This window comes from Aspergillus neoniger (assembly GCF_003184625.1).
Source record: "Aspergillus neoniger CBS 115656 unplaced genomic scaffold BO87scaffold_1, whole genome shotgun sequence".
In the NCBI taxonomy this organism is placed as follows: Eukaryota; Fungi; Ascomycota; class Eurotiomycetes; order Eurotiales; family Aspergillaceae; genus Aspergillus; species Aspergillus neoniger.
This window is the reverse complement of record NW_020291129.1, coordinates 161653-178585: the sequence shown is the minus strand read 5'-3', so window position 1 is coordinate 178585 and position 16933 is coordinate 161653. Positions and strand designations below refer to the sequence as shown.

General features: G+C 51.5%; 6 protein-coding genes across 6 annotated transcripts; 5 read left to right on the top strand and 1 right to left on the bottom strand.

Moving 5' to 3' along the window:
- The first annotated feature begins 717 nt into the window (after positions 1–717).
- BO87DRAFT_371710 (putative C6 transcription factor) lies at positions 718–5132 on the top strand. The gene is made up of 9 exons (XM_025622095.1): positions 718–1186; positions 1287–1336; positions 1402–1737; positions 1815–1906; positions 1966–2014; positions 2146–3144; positions 3199–3299; positions 3352–4030; positions 4085–5132. Exons 1-9 carry the CDS (start codon positions 1071–1073, stop codon positions 4783–4785), a joined length of 3123 nt encoding a protein of 1040 aa, XP_025484999.1. The 5' UTR covers positions 718–1070; the 3' UTR covers positions 4786–5132.
- A 79-nt stretch (positions 5133–5211) lies between these two features.
- Positions 5212–7709, top strand: BO87DRAFT_1066 (uncharacterized protein). Its single transcript, XM_025617827.1, has one exon. The coding sequence runs from the start codon at positions 5507–5509 to the stop codon at positions 7535–7537; it is 2031 nt and encodes a 676-aa protein (XP_025484998.1). The 5' UTR covers positions 5212–5506; the 3' UTR covers positions 7538–7709.
- Positions 7710–8457: 748 nt separating this feature from the next.
- BO87DRAFT_431977 (multicopper oxidase) lies at positions 8458–10382 on the top strand (the record flags this gene model as incomplete). The annotated part of the gene is made up of 3 exons (XM_025627611.1): positions 8458–8701; positions 8787–9264; positions 9314–10382. 3 exons carry the CDS (start codon positions 8458–8460, stop codon positions 10380–10382), a joined length of 1791 nt encoding a protein of 596 aa, XP_025484997.1.
- A 491-nt stretch (positions 10383–10873) lies between these two features.
- BO87DRAFT_402569 (F-box protein) lies at positions 10874–13725 on the top strand (the record flags this gene model as incomplete). Its single annotated transcript, XM_025625696.1, has 4 exons — positions 10874–11020; positions 11082–11431; positions 11489–13196; positions 13255–13725. The coding sequence occupies 4 exons, from the start codon at positions 10874–10876 to the stop codon at positions 13723–13725; spliced, it is 2676 nt and encodes an 891-aa protein (XP_025484996.1).
- Positions 13726–14282: 557 nt separating this feature from the next.
- BO87DRAFT_371706 (DUF1014 domain protein) lies at positions 14283–15423 on the top strand. Its single transcript, XM_025622094.1, has 3 exons — positions 14283–14401; positions 14543–14643; positions 14718–15423. The coding sequence occupies exons 1-3, from the start codon at positions 14345–14347 to the stop codon at positions 15232–15234; spliced, it is 675 nt and encodes a 224-aa protein (XP_025484995.1). The 5' UTR covers positions 14283–14344; the 3' UTR covers positions 15235–15423.
- Positions 15332–16815, bottom strand: pex7 (putative peroxisome biosynthesis protein (Peroxine-7)). Its single transcript, XM_025628557.1, has 2 exons — positions 16484–16815; positions 15332–16409 (listed from the first exon to the last, which is right to left on the bottom strand). Exons 1-2 carry the CDS (start codon positions 16645–16647, stop codon positions 15485–15487), a joined length of 1089 nt encoding a protein of 362 aa, XP_025484994.1. The 5' UTR covers positions 16648–16815; the 3' UTR covers positions 15332–15484.
- Between the last annotated feature and the right edge of the window lie 118 nt (positions 16816–16933).

Here is a 16933-nt window from a genome sequence, read left to right as displayed (position 1 = left end):
GAAGGATCCTTGAAGGAGAGTTGTGGTTTCCATCCTGCCTACTTTGTAGTAGTTTCCATCATCTTCCGAGTGAACGAATCAATACGAAAGGGCGAGAGGCGAGAGACGGGCCAAGCGAGGCCGGTCACTAGCTACTACTTTACTAGCCAGCGGTCATCCTCCCGCCTGGCCTTGGAGGGTTAAGAAAAAAAAAACGAGGCATCTCGTGATCGGTAGAAAACAAAGAATCCCCATCGAATCCAGTATCCCTTCTAGGCGGTCAGGCTAGAATTGCTTGGGCCTTGCCTTTTGAGGTGGCTTATTTTTCCGACGCGCCTGAGGAGCGCAGGAGAACCAGAGCAGCCAAGGGCTTAGCTGGCCGATTCTCGACCCAACAATCAATCAGTCAATCAATCAATTCCTCTGCTTCCTTTCCCCCCCGGTTGACTTGCCTACGTACTGACTGTTAACCACTAGTCCCTTACTAACTTTAGTTATACTTCTGCGTGGTGTGTCCCTCTGGCGCAAGCGTGACCAGGTACACCTTCTACTAACTTTCGCTGCTCTGCTTCTCTTTTGCTGTTCCCGCCGACGCCCTACGGGGTAGAAACAAATAATATCATTCGCAGCATAAAAATTGCAGGGGATTATCGACCAAATAGGAAAAGAAGGGGAAAAAAGAAAAAAGGAAAAAAAAAAAAAAAAGAAATTCAAAACGAGGAAAATAAAATAATAAAATAAATAATCTACCAACTAAAAGGAAAAAGAAAACGAGCGTGAGACAGGGAGTGAGTGAGTGAACTCACCCTCTTTTCTCCCCTCATCCACTTCCGCTTCCTTTTGCCTCTCTATCCCGCAACAGTCTTCACCGGACACGACGTGGGATCAAGACAACTTACGTCCATGGATTTTTCTCTCTACTTGGTGCTCCCATCCAAGGCTCTTCAATACCGCCGTTCTCCTCGACCTCTTCACTCTCCGCTGGCGATTCCCTTGTGTCTTATCCTTGGGAACGATCGTTCGCCCTAATTCCTACACCCTTACAATCAGATGCCCAATGTGTCGTGACCCCGGATGATAATTTGCTCGCAATGAGCCACCCTTCTCCCCAGAAGAACGGCGGCAATAATGTTCCCCCTCCAAGACAAATCCGCTTCGTTTCAACTGATGGGCAGCCCCAAACTAAGCGGCGACGAGTTAATGCGGCGTAAGTCATAATCGCCCTCTTTTCTTCCCCCCCCATGCCCCCGGTCTGCCCATCCTGTGATGAATCTAACCTGATCGCTCCCCCGTGGGGCCAACCATAGATGTCTGACGTGTCGTAAGCGCAAAATCCGTTGCTCCGGCGAACAACCAGGTAACCAGTGGCTGATATTAGACTTGATCATGGCCATCGTTTGACTCATTTGCTTGAATGCATAGTGTGCAAAACATGTTCCGATTACAACCACATCTGTCAAGGCTACAGCGAACCGTCTGCCCATGCCCGGTCACAATCCGACGCGGCATCACGAACTCCTACAATTGCCCCTCTACCGCCTCCCAGTGATGCGACTGCCTTGCGCGCGGCGCGGAAGGCCGCAAGTCGCTCCCCTAATTCTCCGCGCCGAACCATAGTACCTATTACTGACGGTGCTGATAAGCCTTCCGAAGCACCCAAACTGCTGGAGCCAGAGGAGGAACCCCTGCCGACAGACACATCTTCGCGGACAACAAAAGAACTCGAGCAACAGAACAACGGGGCCAGTCCAGAAAGCAGTATGTTATGGCACTTTACCAGCTTCTCGAATGCCTAGTATGAGTGGCTATGGCTTATCAGACTCTTTATTGTCTAGGTCGCACCTCGCTAAGTTCCAGCGCACGCACTCATGTGCCCTACTTTAGGTATTTTGGGCCAACAGCTATTGTCCCTGGCTTCAAACAGATGGTTCGCATACATACTCCAAGATAATGCCCCGAGGTCGCATCGGTTAACGCCCCATACAGGTCGTCCAGGTGCGAGGATCGCGCAAGAGCAACCCGTCACTGTCATCAGGTCTGCACTCCTGACTATTTCACTTTTATTGGCTTCTGCAGGCGACTGGTTTGCTTTTTACCCGCAGGCCTATCAAGTCTAGCGACACTACCTTGCACGCCTAGCTAACCCATTAATCTTTCTCAATGCAGAGTCTCTGTCTCCCCTTCGTAGTCCCAAATTCGCAGATGCAGGCATGAACCACGTCAGCACATTGCCCGATACCAGAGACACCCGTGATTACAACAACATTCCGTTCTATGATCGCGATGATTCCCTTTCTGTCAGCAACTTGGTGATGCACCTATGTGATCTATTCTTCGTGCATCTCGGGTGCAGTTTTCCGTTCCTGCAGCGAGACAGGTTTCTGCGCGACCTGAAAGACAAAAGAGTAGACACCATGCTTGTGGACGCCGTTTGTGCATTGTCCGCAAGATTCTCCCCGCACCCACTGTTGAGTCCGCCTCAAGCTCCAACCATCGATGGCTCTGAGCCGCAGATCGATTTGAAAAAGTCCACTCGCGGGCAACCATTTGCCCACAGAGCCATGAGCGCCCTAGTTGATACCCTCTCGTGTCCTACGCTTTCCGGAGTGCAAGCGTGTCTATTGCTTGCTTATGACGAGTTCGGCTCGAACCATGATAGTGGGCTTTGGATGTACCTAGGCATATCCATACGGATGGCCCAGGATCTGGGAATGCAGAAGGTTCAGGGCTTGGAGTATAATTATGGCCTGAGCGGGGTCACTCCAAATGCAGTAATGACTGGGCAGGCTGGCAAGTTGAGAGATGACCAGTATGATGAGCCTCAAATCTCCCCAGGGTCTGCCCGAGATATGCAAGACACCGAAAGCCGACGAGCTCGGGAGCGTGAACGGGTTGACAGCTTCTGGAGTATCTTCTTCCTTGACCGAGTGATTTCATCCGGAACAGGCAGACCAGTGACCTTACGCGACGAGGACATAGAACTTTGCTTCCCACTCCAGTCCGAGTCCCGGTTGGCAAATGGATGGCCCGCACCATTTCCGCCGCTTATCCGTATTATCCACTTGTACGGAAGAGTGACGGATCTCATCAACGGCATACAAGATGTCAATCATGTAACATCGGATACACTGAAAATGCTGGCCGGTATGGAGAGTGATCTGACAGGTAGGGCCAAAACTCCACGACATTCATTGACCAAAAGTTAAGAATGATTTCCAGGCATATACCAGCGCCTGTCGCCTCGACTCCACTTCAATGCGGCAAATTTCCAGGCGTACGTCAAGGCGAAGGAAGGAACCAATTTTATCCTCCTTCACTTTGTAAGTTGCGCCCTCGAATGTCTTGTTTGCTCCAGGACTGACCTGAACGCAGTGGTTTCATACGCTGATCGTCCTACTTCACCAACCTACGCTTCTGAACTCTTTTGGGGGGACGATCCAACATCTTTATCCGAACAGCAGGGAACTGTCGATGTCATCCGCTAAAACCATCGCCGATATACTGTCTTTCTCCGAGCTCGTAGACGGGAAAAGTTTCATCGGCAACCCTTTCACAAGCCAGCCAATGTACATTGCCGCATGTGCTTTCCTGATGGAGAGTGCTTATTATTCGTCACCCTCTTCAAGATCTGGCTCGCCTCCAACGCAGCCATTGCTGGCAAACCAATCCAGTGGATTCGTGATGCCGAATATGGATTCTTCAAGTGGAACTGATCGGAAGCCGACCGCCAAACACATACTTCTTGCATCGGCTGCAAAGGAGAATTACCAACGGTGCTACAAAGCGTTAAAGGCGCTCGAGACGTATTGGGAGGGCACCAAATATATTCTTACGGTTTTAGATCAAAAGGCCAAGGGAATAGTTGATCCGCTCCTGTATACTACTGAGGAGATGGAGAGTGCAGTCGAAGTGTCTGCTGTCCAACCCTTCACTGCGCCCCCTTGGCGGCGTACGCAACCCTCCTTGCCCGCTTCAGGCGAAGGAGAACGTCCAGCAGATGTCCATACGCATTCGGATGGAGCACGGTCGCCAAAGATTGACCCAAGTCAAGGTGAGCTCTTTCTTGTTTATCTTCGAAAAGAAGGACGAGCTAATTCTTCTTAAGCTATTGGGTGGGCGTTGACGGGTGCAACCAATTCGTCTCAACCAAACCTGAGTCTTCTGTATCAGCTCCCCGCCCAGGCCGAGCCCGTATCAGACAAGCCAACATACTCATCCCAGTATAGCCATAGCTACCCTCATCTTCCCGTACAATCTGGTGATAATCAAAACCCGAATTCTTATCCACAGCCTCTGGAGCCATCCAGAAATAGAGGGACTACGACGAGCACATCGATGGCACCCGGCCCGGAAAGATTCTCGCCTCTTGCATCCTCTGGACAAGTCACAACTTCTGACGCCAATTTGCTCCTTGGCTTAAATACTTCGTTCCCAAGTCCCGCCTCCCGACCCCCAAACACGCGACCAGCGTACAATCATCCTTCTTCTAGGTTTGAATCTCAGGCGCCTAGCTTTAACTATAGCTTACCCGCTGGCAGCGACCAGCAACCTGGGGGCGGCCAGATGAACGCACGGACAGTTCTCCACCCTGCTGTGGGCTCCCATGCAGGGGACATATTCATTCAGAGTCAAGACATTGACATGGCCACGCTTCAGCAACAAGATCAGCTCCCCTTTACTTTCACTGGAGAAATCCTTCCATGGCTGGAATATCTGCCGCAAGACGTTCTTAATTATTTTGGGGAGCATCAAAATTACCCTGCTCTGATGAGTCCTCATGATGAGACGCCACAAGCTCCCCGTTGAGTGTATACTTTGCTTCTTATTCATGCGATTTTACTTACCCGAGCGAGCGTTGTCATTCTTGTGATTAGAGTTGAGGTTTCTCTGGCGCCCGGGGGTCATATGGACACGTATTTCACGGGCGGGAAACTCAAAGCGATAAATCTGCTGGTTGGATGTCATTCGATGTATTTTGGCTCTGAATGTTTGGAAATGTTGCATGATCCAAGTCTTGCATTGGCGAGCATGCTCCAGGGTGTCTCGGGTCGATTACTGTATGATTCGGGGCAGTTTGTGATATAATGAGTGTGAGCGTGTTCGTATGTTATTGTGTAATTGTAGCTAACTATAACCCCGGACTCAAGTCTTATCACCTTCAGCCTTCTCCAGCTTTGAGCGTTAGTTTTCTAGTGATGATGGGGATCCCCAGAGTAAAGCGGAGCCCATCAGCCAGTCAGAAGCATTGCAGGGATGTGGTTGCCCATCACGACCGGGCGGTGAAACAACACGCAACAAAGCATCCAATCCCCCCCCGATCGTCATCTCCAACAGCTTCTCTTTAAACTGAATGGTATGCGACCTAGAATTCCATCTTGCTTCCATCTAGCGTGGCCCATCGAAGCTCAGCATTCTTCGTGAGATCCACAGGCTCACTGACGGCCCTTGTACTGGTGCTCGGATAGTAGTGGGGAACCATTTCCTTTTATACTTTATCTTGGTCTATACGATTTTATGACAAACCTCCATGGACGACCACTCTGATGACCCCCAATTAACTCAATATGCAGTTCGTACAGGCGAACCAACCGACCTATCTCAAGACCTTGCCTACGACCAGCACCGACCGGCTTCCCCGAAGTTTTCGACGACTCTATACGGACATCATGCCGACATCGGTCCTTCCACTGAAGATACACAAATGTTAGTTCACGACGGCGGTTACAACTCCTCGGATTCATCTACACAGCTTTCTGGTCATCTATTGAACGACGATCTGAATGAAGGCCACGAACACCAACGTTCCAGAGCTTCGAGTCGCTCTTCGGTCTCGTCGATCCCTGCCTCGGTGCTCACAAACATGGCGGATGGAATGAAGACGGCCATACATGACAATATGCTCTCTCACAGTTGGCAGGACCATGAGAGCAAGGCGCATAACGGACATCTGCGCTCGATACGGCACCGGGAAGCCGCTTTCCGGAAGCCAAGCTCGGTAAAAGCAATGCAGATGCACACGGAGGATGAAGGAGATGATGAATTCTTGACCCCACCCAAGCGCAGAGGTGGCCAGCGCTTTTCGGACATTTCGATCAGATCTGCCGGTTCATCGCCGCTGAGAAAGTTCCATCATTATTCGCCGTCAGGGTCTGCAGGTAAGCCCAAGGTTAAAAAGGAGTATCCACTAGTACTTCTACACTGTAACCTGCTTCCACCCTCTCTTCCTGTGCCAGGCGCGATGGGTTACCACAATCAGAGAATACTCCAAGAGGTTTTGCCTCCGGAGTATTGGAGGCGCTGGAAGCTGCTGGAAGAGAAGGTCGGATCTGGTATGCTCCGTGAGCGTGGGGTGCTCATCTCTCACCCGGAGGACCTATACGACTTGCTAGAAGAGCGGCTACTGGAGAGTCTAGAGCTACAGCGCCCAAGGCTAGATCATGGCCATTTCCTGGGACATGATGAGAACGACTCTGATAGGGACGATCAGTCTGTAAGAGAGAGCGCTACAGACGAGGAAGAAGGCGAGGAGTGCCCCGATTGTGGAGGACACGTGGTGCGCCACAATAACGAAGGCCGAAAATGGGAGATCAAGGTATTCGCAGCCAACGGACTGATGAGAGCTGGGGCATGGGCAGCAGCTTGGAAGGAAATGGAAAAGGTCGATGTCGAAGTTGGCCTTTGGCTTCCTTCGGAGATCAGGAGAGAATTGGAGAGGCGACTGTTGGAGCAAGAGGTGGACCACTTTGAGAACCGACTGCAGGTGCCGCATTTGCAGGCGCCCGAGCATGAAATGTCCGCTGAAGCGCGTCGCCCTTCGCTACATGGCCGTACACCTTCCTCGGCAATTGACGAGCCCAGTTCTTTTGTTCCGGAACCTATCAAATCCACCCCAGTTACAGAAGAAAAAGCTGCTAGAGAGCAACAAATGCCAGAGCCTCAGTATGTTCCACGATCAAGTGACGATATCGATCTACAGACATTGCTGGTGAACTACGTTCGAGTATTGGCTAGTGACCGACGCAATGTCGCAATTGCCGTGCTCAGCCTCCTGGTTCTGTTCCTCGCAGTCAATTCTGGGCCCCAAGCAAACCAATCGGCTCTCCGGCCATTCCCCCAGGACATTCTGGAAGCCGCATCTGCGTCTACGCCAGTGATGTCGCCGATGTATTCTTCGTCTGCGAGCTGGGATCGGCCTACGAGTTGCGCAAGTTCAAGTATCGAGGCACTGCATATTGGAGAAATAAGCTCGATAACTTCTAGCTCTCGGGAGATTCTGCAAAGCGCGGCGACGCCCTTGAGTTCAGTAGTAATTGCTCCCGCGGAGATTCCCAAGGCTGTGTCCGATGATCTCCCACCACCACAGGCAGAGCCCGAGGCAAGCTCTTCTGTGGAGAATCCGCTTGTTATTCGAGATCTAGAGCCGGTGACCCTTTTGAGGCTAGAGTCTATGGAGGATCCGGCGGCGGAGGCCCCACTACTAGACCGTCCAGAACTGATTCAGCCGGTGAGCCCGGCAACGGAAGTAACCATCCATGCGAACCAAGAGGCGGACGACTGAACGACGTATATGAGCTATAATCCCGTTAGGATGTGATTGACGACCGATATGAGACATTTGTTGTTTATTTTGTTTATTCTGCCTGACTTGTTTGTTTCTGCAGTTGGTGCCTGTTTCTGATTAATATCTCACTATGGACTCTGTATTTACCTCCAGAAGTAGCGACCATCAATATGTTTACATTAGATGCACTGATCTACCTATCACAACGATCGGTCAAAGTTTAACACTAACGTTGCAAGCGCGCCACTGCAGGGCAGGCTTAAAGTGACAGGTCATGGCGATAACCCGCTTCCGGGTCAATAAGATTCGATAACCTAGCACCACATCGTCAATCGTTTCTTCTCTCCTTGCTGATATCCAGCTAATCAGCTAAACAAATGATCAAACTCTGTATGTTCTGGGTCAGTTATCAGTGTAGTGGCAATGCTAACTTCTCGCCTTACCCCACATCTCCAGTGTGAAGCTCACGGGTTTTGTGAACGAAATGCAGAATCCACATTTTCGCGCATCCGCGACCTGCAATAATACCTAAATTTATTGGTTTCGCTAATAATTGTAGCCTGCGGTGAGCAAGACAGTCTGCACCCTGCTAGAAATGTTCGTATGCCGGTAGGCCCTGCATATGACGGATCCGGTATCTTGGCCATCGGACGGCATTATGACAAGCCCTAGTCATGAACCTTTCGCTATACGTCTCGGGTCCTCCATCCCTTGCCTTGTCCTTCGGGCATCAATGGCATCAGGTCAATGTGCCTCTTGAGTTCTGTCATTATAAAAGCCTCAAAGTTCTCGCGGGATGAAGGGAACTCAAGCACGACAAACCAGTCCGCGACTCGGCCCTGTTCGACTGTATATATTCTGTGGAACTAGGTAGTTGGTTCCTTGTATATTTCTTTATTTGGTTTTTGAGCCCCAGCATGAGTATATCTCAAAGCAGGCTGGCCCTGTTGGCCCTTTGCTTCGTGCAATGGGTGTCCGGCCGTGTTGTGCAGTTCCAGCTAGACCTGACCTATGAAGATGTCAGTGTCGCTGGTGATGTACACAAGGCTATTGTGAGTAATGGACAGATTCCTGGGCCCACGTTGTGGTTGAAGCAGGGTGATGATGTCGAATTTTTGGTCAACAACTCGATGTCAATCAATACTACGGTTCATTTTCATGGTGAGTACTACCCCTCAATCATATAATCCTTTGGCTTCGATATGCAGATTGTCTTATCCTACGGAGTCTTACTAAAGATTTGCAGGTATCGAGCAACTAGGCACCCCGTGGTCAGATGGTGTACCTGGACTCTCGCAGGAGCAGATCAAGCCGGGCGAACAGTTTCTCTATAAATGGAAGGCAAGCCAGTATGGCTCGTACATTTATCACTCGCACACACGGGCTCAGATTGATGATGGCCTCTATGGGGCTATCTACATTGAACCGGCAGACTCCGTGGAGAGGCCTTTCCATCTGATCTCTGGATCTGATGCGGACGAGCAGCAGGCGATGTTGGCAGCTGAAAAGAATACACGGCCAGTTCTCATCTCGGACTGGCGAGCCTTTTCCTCGCATGATATTCTCCAGATTCAAACCGAATCTGGTGTTGAAGCCTACTGTGCCAACTCTGTTTTGATCAACGGAAAGGGCTCGGTGATTTGCCCGTCTCAGGAACACATCAATGCTGCCACGACACCGCAGCAAAAGCAGATCCTGGGCAACTTGACTTTGACTGATATGGGGTATGAAGTCCCAGGCCTTGATGATGGTTATAATGCTGATCCTGACTAGATGCCTGCCTCCCACGCCGGGTGTTGTGGGTCCGTACCCGTACGACCTCAGCAAGATTCCCAAAGGTTTCTACGAAGGATGCACACCTAGTGAAGGGCCCACGGAGGTTTTCAAGGTCAACTCCTCATCGCGGTATGCTAGCTTTGACTTTATTAGTATGGCTGGCTCGACTTCGCTTGTGTTCTCCATCGATGAGCATCCGATGTATGTTTACGCGGTCGATGGCCGTTATGTTGAACCTTTGCTTGTCGACGCTGTTACTGTGCCCGTCGCTTCAAGATACTCGGTTATGGTGCCACTCAAATCGGAAGACCAGGCGGGAGATTATACTATCCGCGTTGCCAACAACTATGCGAACCAGCTCATCAATGGAACCGCCGTCCTGTCGTATGACACCGCTACACCGAAGCAGATCGGTACCTCGCAGCCTTATATCAACGAGGCCGGCGCTAATGCCACTGCCTCCACGGTCATTTTGAACGAAACCGACGTGATACCCTTCCCCGTGGTAGCACCTGCTACGAAGGCGGACCGGACTTACATCCTGAATGTCGAAAATGCCAATTCATCTTACACCTGGACCCTGGGCAACCAGTACCCCGTGTCGAATGAAGAGCTTCGCCCTCCTGTTTTGTTCAACCTCAGCTCAATCTCGCAGGCGTACTCGGCCATGACGGAGAATGGTACCTGGGTTGATCTCATCATCAACATCACCACTTCTGGCCAGCCTCAACACCCCATCCACAAGCACTCCAGCAAGTACTTTGTGATCGGAACCGGTAACCAGCCCTTCATCTGGTCCTCCGTGGAAGAGGCAATGAAAGATATCCCGGAGAACTTCAACTTCGAAAATCCCCAGATGCGGGACACTTTCTACTCGCCAAGCTCAAGCACAGGGCCGAGCTGGCTGGCAATGCGCTACCATATCGTGAACCCGGGGCCGTTCCTGCTCCATTGCCATCTTCAGATGCACCATGTCGGTGGGTTGGCACTGGCCTTGCTGGACGGGGTGGACGCCTGGCCAACCGACATTCCAGAGGGATATCGGTTGCCAGTGATGCCAATTTAGGGACTATGACTCAATTGTACAGAGGTGGACGAAAGTATCTACTTGTAATATGGCCATATAGCGCCTGTCATATAGATCGGATGTAATATTATCTACTACATAATGAACATGCTTGGTGACTTACCAATTTCCCAATTATGGTTCCAAAGTAAAAGTGAGAGCAATCACACCAAATCAGGCACAGCAGTCAGTCGCCTGGCGTGAATTGGTGGCGGCGGTGTGTTACCGAAGCCATTCACTGCTGCTGGCCCTGCCTCGACTCTCTTCTTCGAGTTGACTGTTTCTTTCTCACGTTGTTTACTCGACTTCTCTTCTAAATCTCCCGCCTCGTCGATACCACCGATACTTCTTTCCCACTTCGTGTGATCGATCTGTCGGTAATTCAACGGTTCATCCAAGCGTTCACCATTATCACCTGCACACACTTTCCTCCTTCTCGTCCACTCATTATTCAAGAAGATAAAAAAACATTAACTTCCACTACAATCACTATGAAGCGGGGCTACGCGCCGAGAAATGAGAAGATGCACTTTGGCATCCAGTCCACCGGGCCCAGTGCCTGCAAATCTAAAAAGGGAGTAGTAGTGCCTTGCTTGCTCGGTCTCCCCAGTGAAATTCTCACTACTATCTTTGTATATGTGAGTACATCCCCCCCGAGGTCCAAGACGCGTTGCTGACTTTTTTTACTTTCTCTCTCAGTCTGGTGAAAAGAGCCTCTGTAGCCTGGCTGGGGTGTGCCAGCAGTTCCACGGCATGGCCGTGGCGCTGCTGTACCGCAACATCCACCATGGCATTCATACAGATGATCCTGTCTACACTGAGAAATCCCTGGATCGGTTCACGGCCATGGTGGAGGTCGTGAGTACTAGCAACCCTCAGTACGCGTCTTCTGTCAAGAACATTGCAGTGAGGCATATCGCGCCCTACGAATCAGATAATAGACAGGGAAGTGTGGTCAAAAGGCCTAGTCAAAGTTACTACACAGGCCGGTATCTGTGTAGTCTTATTGCCATTACTCTGCGGAAGACGACCGGATTAACTAGCTTCAGGTAAGTACAAGACAGTCTTGAATACATGATAAAGTATTCGTGTGCTAACTTCTTTAGTTGGGATATTCGTTTGGAACTCACACCCTCGGTGTACCAAGCGATCAGCCAAATTCCTGACATTCGGGACGTGCATATTCGCCTGCCAGCATGCACAACGCCAGGAGCCACTGATTCTACGCTTGGACAAATGCTCCAGACCCCCCATTACCACTTCCACCAAAATAATCCGCCTCCCAGGGAAATTCGACCCAGTTGCACCGGGGCCGAAGCTCAGTTGCTGAAGGATCTCGACAAACTTCAGCATGAACCAACTCTTTCCCTTCTTTCGGGACTAAAGAATCTCTCGGTGTTGGATATTGAGGACCTGAAACTGGTGTTGCAGCTCCCACAGTGTATCTCGCAGTGCTCGTCAACGTTGAAGTCTCTCAAGTTGTCGTTTTCTGACGAGCTTGCAAAGTCGGCGCGGAAGAAAACAGCTTCCAATTCGGCGCCAGACGCGACGACGGCATTCGGGGATATGCTCAATTTCGCTGCACCCCAGTTCGAAGAAGACCTTCTCTTGGATCAGCAGGCCACTCCAGTCGATCCTGCTCTACCCCCAGATCCCGTGGTCCGAAGGGAGCGCTCCATTCAGGAGTCAATTCTGGCGTACATCTTCAAAGTGGGAGATGGCGACCGTCGCAACAAGTATCTGCAGGAAGCCCTGCTGGAAGGTAATGCCCGCAAATCGCAGGCGGAGGATAGTAGCGCTTCGGAAGAGGCAAGGGACCAAAAGTTTCTGAAGTGTGTGCGCTCAATGGTCCGTGTGCTGCCAAAGATGATGGTGCTCAACTCGGAAAATCCAGCCATCATCAACGTACTGCACAAACTCGACCAAGCTGCAACTCAGTATCTGGTCCGCAATGCCAAGCAGCCGAGCGAGAACGTTGTTAAAGCGAGCGCCAGCAATTCTGCCCCAGCCAGTGCTCTCAAGCCTACTCCGTCGATCAGCGGCAAGACCGAAGTCTCTGTGAGCAAGAAGAAGGAGAAATGTCCGACCGACGTGATCGATATGGAGCATCCTGACGTTGTTGAAGAGGAGGGAGAAGATCAGGTGTTCGTCGATGAGAGACAGCGGTCAGTCACAGAGGCTAGTGTTCGGGCTTTTGCGCGTCAGCCAGTGCAAGCAGCAAGACCCAGTTCATCTGCCGATAAAGGAAAAGGGAAGCAGCCGGTCAGAAATCCTCCGGTCGAGAAGCGCACAGCAGAAGAGGCGCGAGAGTGCTATGTTCGCAACACACATGGCATCCCACTGGAAAGCCTTTCAATCCATCTCATTCCAGTGACCGCCGGGGTGCTTAGCAAGGCCGTTGACCTGACCTCTCTCCACCACCTGTCGCTACTCAACGTTGGACCTCAAAGCACACTCTGGGCTTTCCTCAAGCGACTCAACCAGATCTACCCCCTGCCACTGACATCCATCCATACGGACAATGTCACGCCCACGTTCTGCAGTTTCGTCAACAGCATGGACAAGATCACCGAGCTGTTCCTGTTCGAGCGCTACAGCAAAGCCAAGGTAGATTCGCTGGCCGCCAAGACCACCATAAGCGCATTCACCATTCGCAGAGAGATCCTACACAAGCACATGCGCAACCTCCAGCGATTGGTAATCCGCAACAACGAGAGTGACAGCTGGGCTGCCGACCCAGCGACCATACTACAGATCAGCCAGCGGGGAGGCAAGCTAATCGAGCTCGGCGTTTCGGTGAACAACTGCGGCATGGTAAGTCAGCTGTCATCTTCTTTTCCAAACCAATGTGGTATAATACTAACCTCAATAGCACTCTCTCATGCAACAAATCGGCAGCTTCCGCTCTCTCAAGGCGCTGCAGATCTTCTGGTACCGCCAGGACATGTGCACGACCACGCTACGCGAAGTCCATCACAGCCTTATCGACGGCATCTATCACTATTGGCACCTTCGCATCGAATACGTGGCCATGTGCTATTTCATGCATGGACCGATCGCAAACGGCGCGATTCAGGTTCGCGGTCGCGTCAGACACCTGAATAAAGCGTGCGCGATTCTCAAAAAGGAAGCAGCTGCTGAAGAGGCTACTTCTTCGTCCTCTTCTTCGCAGCCAGCTTCAACTAATAACGCTCTACACGGCACTATGTTTCCGATGGAGAACAGTGAAGGCGACCTAATGCCCCTGTTTGGGGTGGAACTGAGCACGCGGGCGTTGCTGAGCATCGAGGAGATCAGCGGGGTGAAGATGTGGGAAAAGGGAGCGTGGGAGATGAAGTTGTAGCCGATCCCAGACTGCCGCTGCGGTAGCAGCCTGGGATCGGCTCGTGTGTATGAGTATGAGAAGTTTTCAGATGAAAGTTGATGAAAGTGGATGACGATGTGATGGAAACGTGGATGTGTGTGAGGAGAATGAGAAAGGAAGAGAAGAGGGAGGGACAGCGAGCAGATCAAATAGTCTTAACACGCTTAGTCGCCTCGACGATGTAATCAAGAAGATATTCACAGTTGAAATGACAAATCTCACATCACATTCTCACCTTATAACTCCAATTCTCACATTGCATTATCACTCTCTAACATATTCATCCTTACCTACCTCATCCACCGCATAAAAACATCACGATACAACAAATACTCCTAGATAGATAGGAATATGAGGGCTTCCCCCATCACATGCCCATTTCCACCCCCTCTTAGTCATCTCAGCTCCACTTCCCTCCAATTTCCTTCCGTCCCGGCCCATCAACTCCCGCCATAGGATGACATCGTTGCTTTTCTTTTTCTTCCTCTTTCTTCTTGCTTCCTAGCTACTTTTTCTACCTACTTACCTGCAACACCCTCTTTTTCTCTTCTTTCCCGCACCCCCACGTCAACAATCACTGTATATACTAGCCGCAAAAATGGGAGGCAAGAAGGCCGCCGGCGAGAACTCCAAGAAGGCTGCGGGCAATGCCCGTGTACGTTCACCTACCTCAGCTCTCTGCAAAATATTACCCCGCCCCCGCTCCATCACCACCTTTTCACCATCTTCTCAACCACAACCACCACGCCAACGTTAAAAAAGCAATGCTAACAAATCTTGGTTAATATGGATATAGAAAGCCGAAGCCGCCGCCAGCAAAAAGGCCGCCGAGGACGCCAAGCGCGCCGCCGAAGAAGACGCCAAGTGGTCCAAGGGCGCGAAGGGTAACAACAAGCGGTAGGCCATTCCCTTCCCCATGACCAACGGTTAAAAAGAAAAAGAATGCTAACGCAATCTCTTTGGAAATCCAGCGAAGACGCCGAAGCCAAGAAAGCCGAAGCCGCGCGCAAGAAGGCCGAACGGGACGCCCTCCTCGCCGCCGAAGAAGCCTCCCAGCCCAGCAAACCCAAGAACACGAAAGCCGCCGCGAAGAAGAACGCCGGACCCAGCCGGGGCACATTGGATCTGTCGCAGCTCGACGATTCCCCGGCCAGCAAGAAGGCTTCTGCGCTCAATGCGTCTGGTATCGACAATGCGCTCGACGCTTTGTCGCTTACGGGCAAGGATAGCGGCAAGGTGGATCGGCATCCGGAGAGACGGTTCAAGGCTGCGTATGCGGCGTACGAGGAGAGACGGTTGCCTGAGATTGAGGCTGAGAATCCGGGTCTGAGACGTAACCAGCGCATTGAGATCTGTAAGAAGGAGTTTGAGAAGAGTGAGGAGAATCCGTTCAACCAGGTGCATGTGGCGTTTGATGCGAGTCGGGAGGAGATTGCAGCTGTCAAGGAGGCGGAGAGGAAGAAGGTTGAGGCGAGGTTGGCGAAATAATTTTCTTTCAATTTTTTTTCCCTTCTATTTCGGTTTATATTTTGTTTGTTTGAGGGAGAGGGGGGTTTGATATAGTTGGGTTTGGATGATATACCCGGTTTGCCTGTGGAGGGATGGATGTTTCTAAAAAAGCATAGAGCATATAGCTGATAGCAGATGAGATGATTAACGATGCAATGGTATCATGCAATCTATATCCATATCCAATACACACAACACGCAGAATCAATGGGTGGTGGAAGGATTTGGATTAACCCATCACTGCTCTCACATCCCACACATACAAACTCTCATCCCATCCCACACTCGCACACCATCCCTCACTCCCAAACATACACCAATCCACCCCCGTCACAAACTCCGTATGCCGACCCATTCTCCCCAACTCAACCCCCATATTCGGCCCCGGTCCAGCCCGCATCACATCAACATCGCCAACCGCCCCCGGCGGCGTCTGATCACTCCAAGCCCGACACGTCATATCATAACTGGCACTCAGCAACACATCCGACAAATGCGGCGACCAGGCCACCTTCCGCACCGCATACTCATGCCCCAGCATCACCGTCTGCGGCCCCTGCCCAGGCGCCCGAATATCAAAAGTCCGAATCGTCCGATCTACCCCCGCCGTAGCTATCGTCGACGGGCGATACTTATTCCAATCCATAGTCAACGCCTCCGCCGGCGCCGTCGCCGCCATCGGACCCCCACCCGGCACTATTCCTCCCCCAGCGGTACCACCACCACCACCACCACCACCACCATGAATCGGCACCTGCAAAGTCAAATGATTCGACGCCGACGCCGGCGTCCGTAGATCAAACACCCGTAGATACGAATCCGACGACACACACGACAATACATCAGGCGAATGCGGAGAAAACGCCGCGCTGTACGTGCAGCTATGCGTCGGCAAAGTAAGGAGGGAATGCGGGCGGTTTGGTGTCCACACGCGCACTGTCCCGTCCCAACTACTACTGCAGAAACGGTCCTTTGCGACGAGATTCCAGTGCACGCTGAAGACTTCGCGGTTGTGCTCTTTCCAGTTTTGGATTGGGAAGTCGGCGACTCCGGTGTCGAAGAGCTTGATGCTTCCGTCGCCCGAGGCTGTGAGGACTTGGTTTTCGTGGATTTCGGACCATGCTAGGTCGTAGAGGGAGTCTTGGGTTGTGAACCTGGTTTTATTTGGGGAGTTGGTTAGATTTTGGGTTGGTTTGGAAGTGGGATGGGGATGGGGGGATGGGGATACCATTTGTAGGGAACGATTCCGTTCGGAGTCAGCTCGAGAATGTAGAGTCGGCCATTGCCGACGAGGCCGAAATTGGCGGATGAGGCGACGGCGAGGCGGTTGTCGAAGAAGGGTGAGTACTTGACTGCGCAGCCGTTGAAGCCTTCTGTGCGGAAGTGGAGCATGTTGGGAGGGTGTGATGAAATGGAGTGGAGATTGTTGTTGATAAGGGAGGGGGGATTAATTGGGGTAAGGGATCATGGCGTTGTGAAAGTGAGGGGGAGGTGGTGGTTGGATTGTTGGTGTTGGTGTTGGTGTTAAAATGGAGAGATTAATAGATCATGGAGATGCGGATGCAATTGCAGATGAAGATGGAGATGGACTGACTGCGGGGAGTCAACGTGCCGAGGTTCGGTCACCATTTGGGTTGTGCTTATGGCCTGAGGCATTAAAATGTGCCTCAGGCACTGA

Excerpts from the sequence above, each read along its gene's own strand:
- BO87DRAFT_371710 (XM_025622095.1), top strand. The coding sequence starts at position 1,071 with ATGAGCCACCCTTCTCCCCAGAAGAACGGCGGCAATAATGTTCCCCCT. Across the intron at positions 1,738-1,814 it reads CGGGGCCAGTCCAGAAAGCA|GTCGCACCTCGCTAAGTTCC; the intron begins GTATGTTATGGC and ends TTTATTGTCTAG. Across the intron at positions 4,031-4,084 it reads AAAGATTGACCCAAGTCAAG|CTATTGGGTGGGCGTTGACG; the intron begins GTGAGCTCTTTC and ends ATTCTTCTTAAG.
- BO87DRAFT_1066 (XM_025617827.1), top strand. The coding sequence starts at position 5,507 with ATGGACGACCACTCTGATGACCCCCAATTAACTCAATATGCAGTTCGT.
- BO87DRAFT_371706 (XM_025622094.1), top strand. The coding sequence starts at position 14,345 with ATGGGAGGCAAGAAGGCCGCCGGCGAGAACTCCAAGAAGGCTGCGGGC. Across the intron at positions 14,402-14,542 it reads AGGCTGCGGGCAATGCCCGT|AAAGCCGAAGCCGCCGCCAG; the intron begins GTACGTTCACCT and ends ATATGGATATAG. Across the intron at positions 14,644-14,717 it reads GCGAAGGGTAACAACAAGCG|CGAAGACGCCGAAGCCAAGA; the intron begins GTAGGCCATTCC and ends TTGGAAATCCAG.
- pex7 (XM_025628557.1), bottom strand. The coding sequence starts at position 16,647 with ATGCTCCACTTCCGCACAGAAGGCTTCAACGGCTGCGCAGTCAAGTAC. Across the intron at positions 16,410-16,483 it reads GGAATCGTTCCCTACAAATG|GTTCACAACCCAAGACTCCC; the intron begins GTATCCCCATCC and ends AAATAAAACCAG.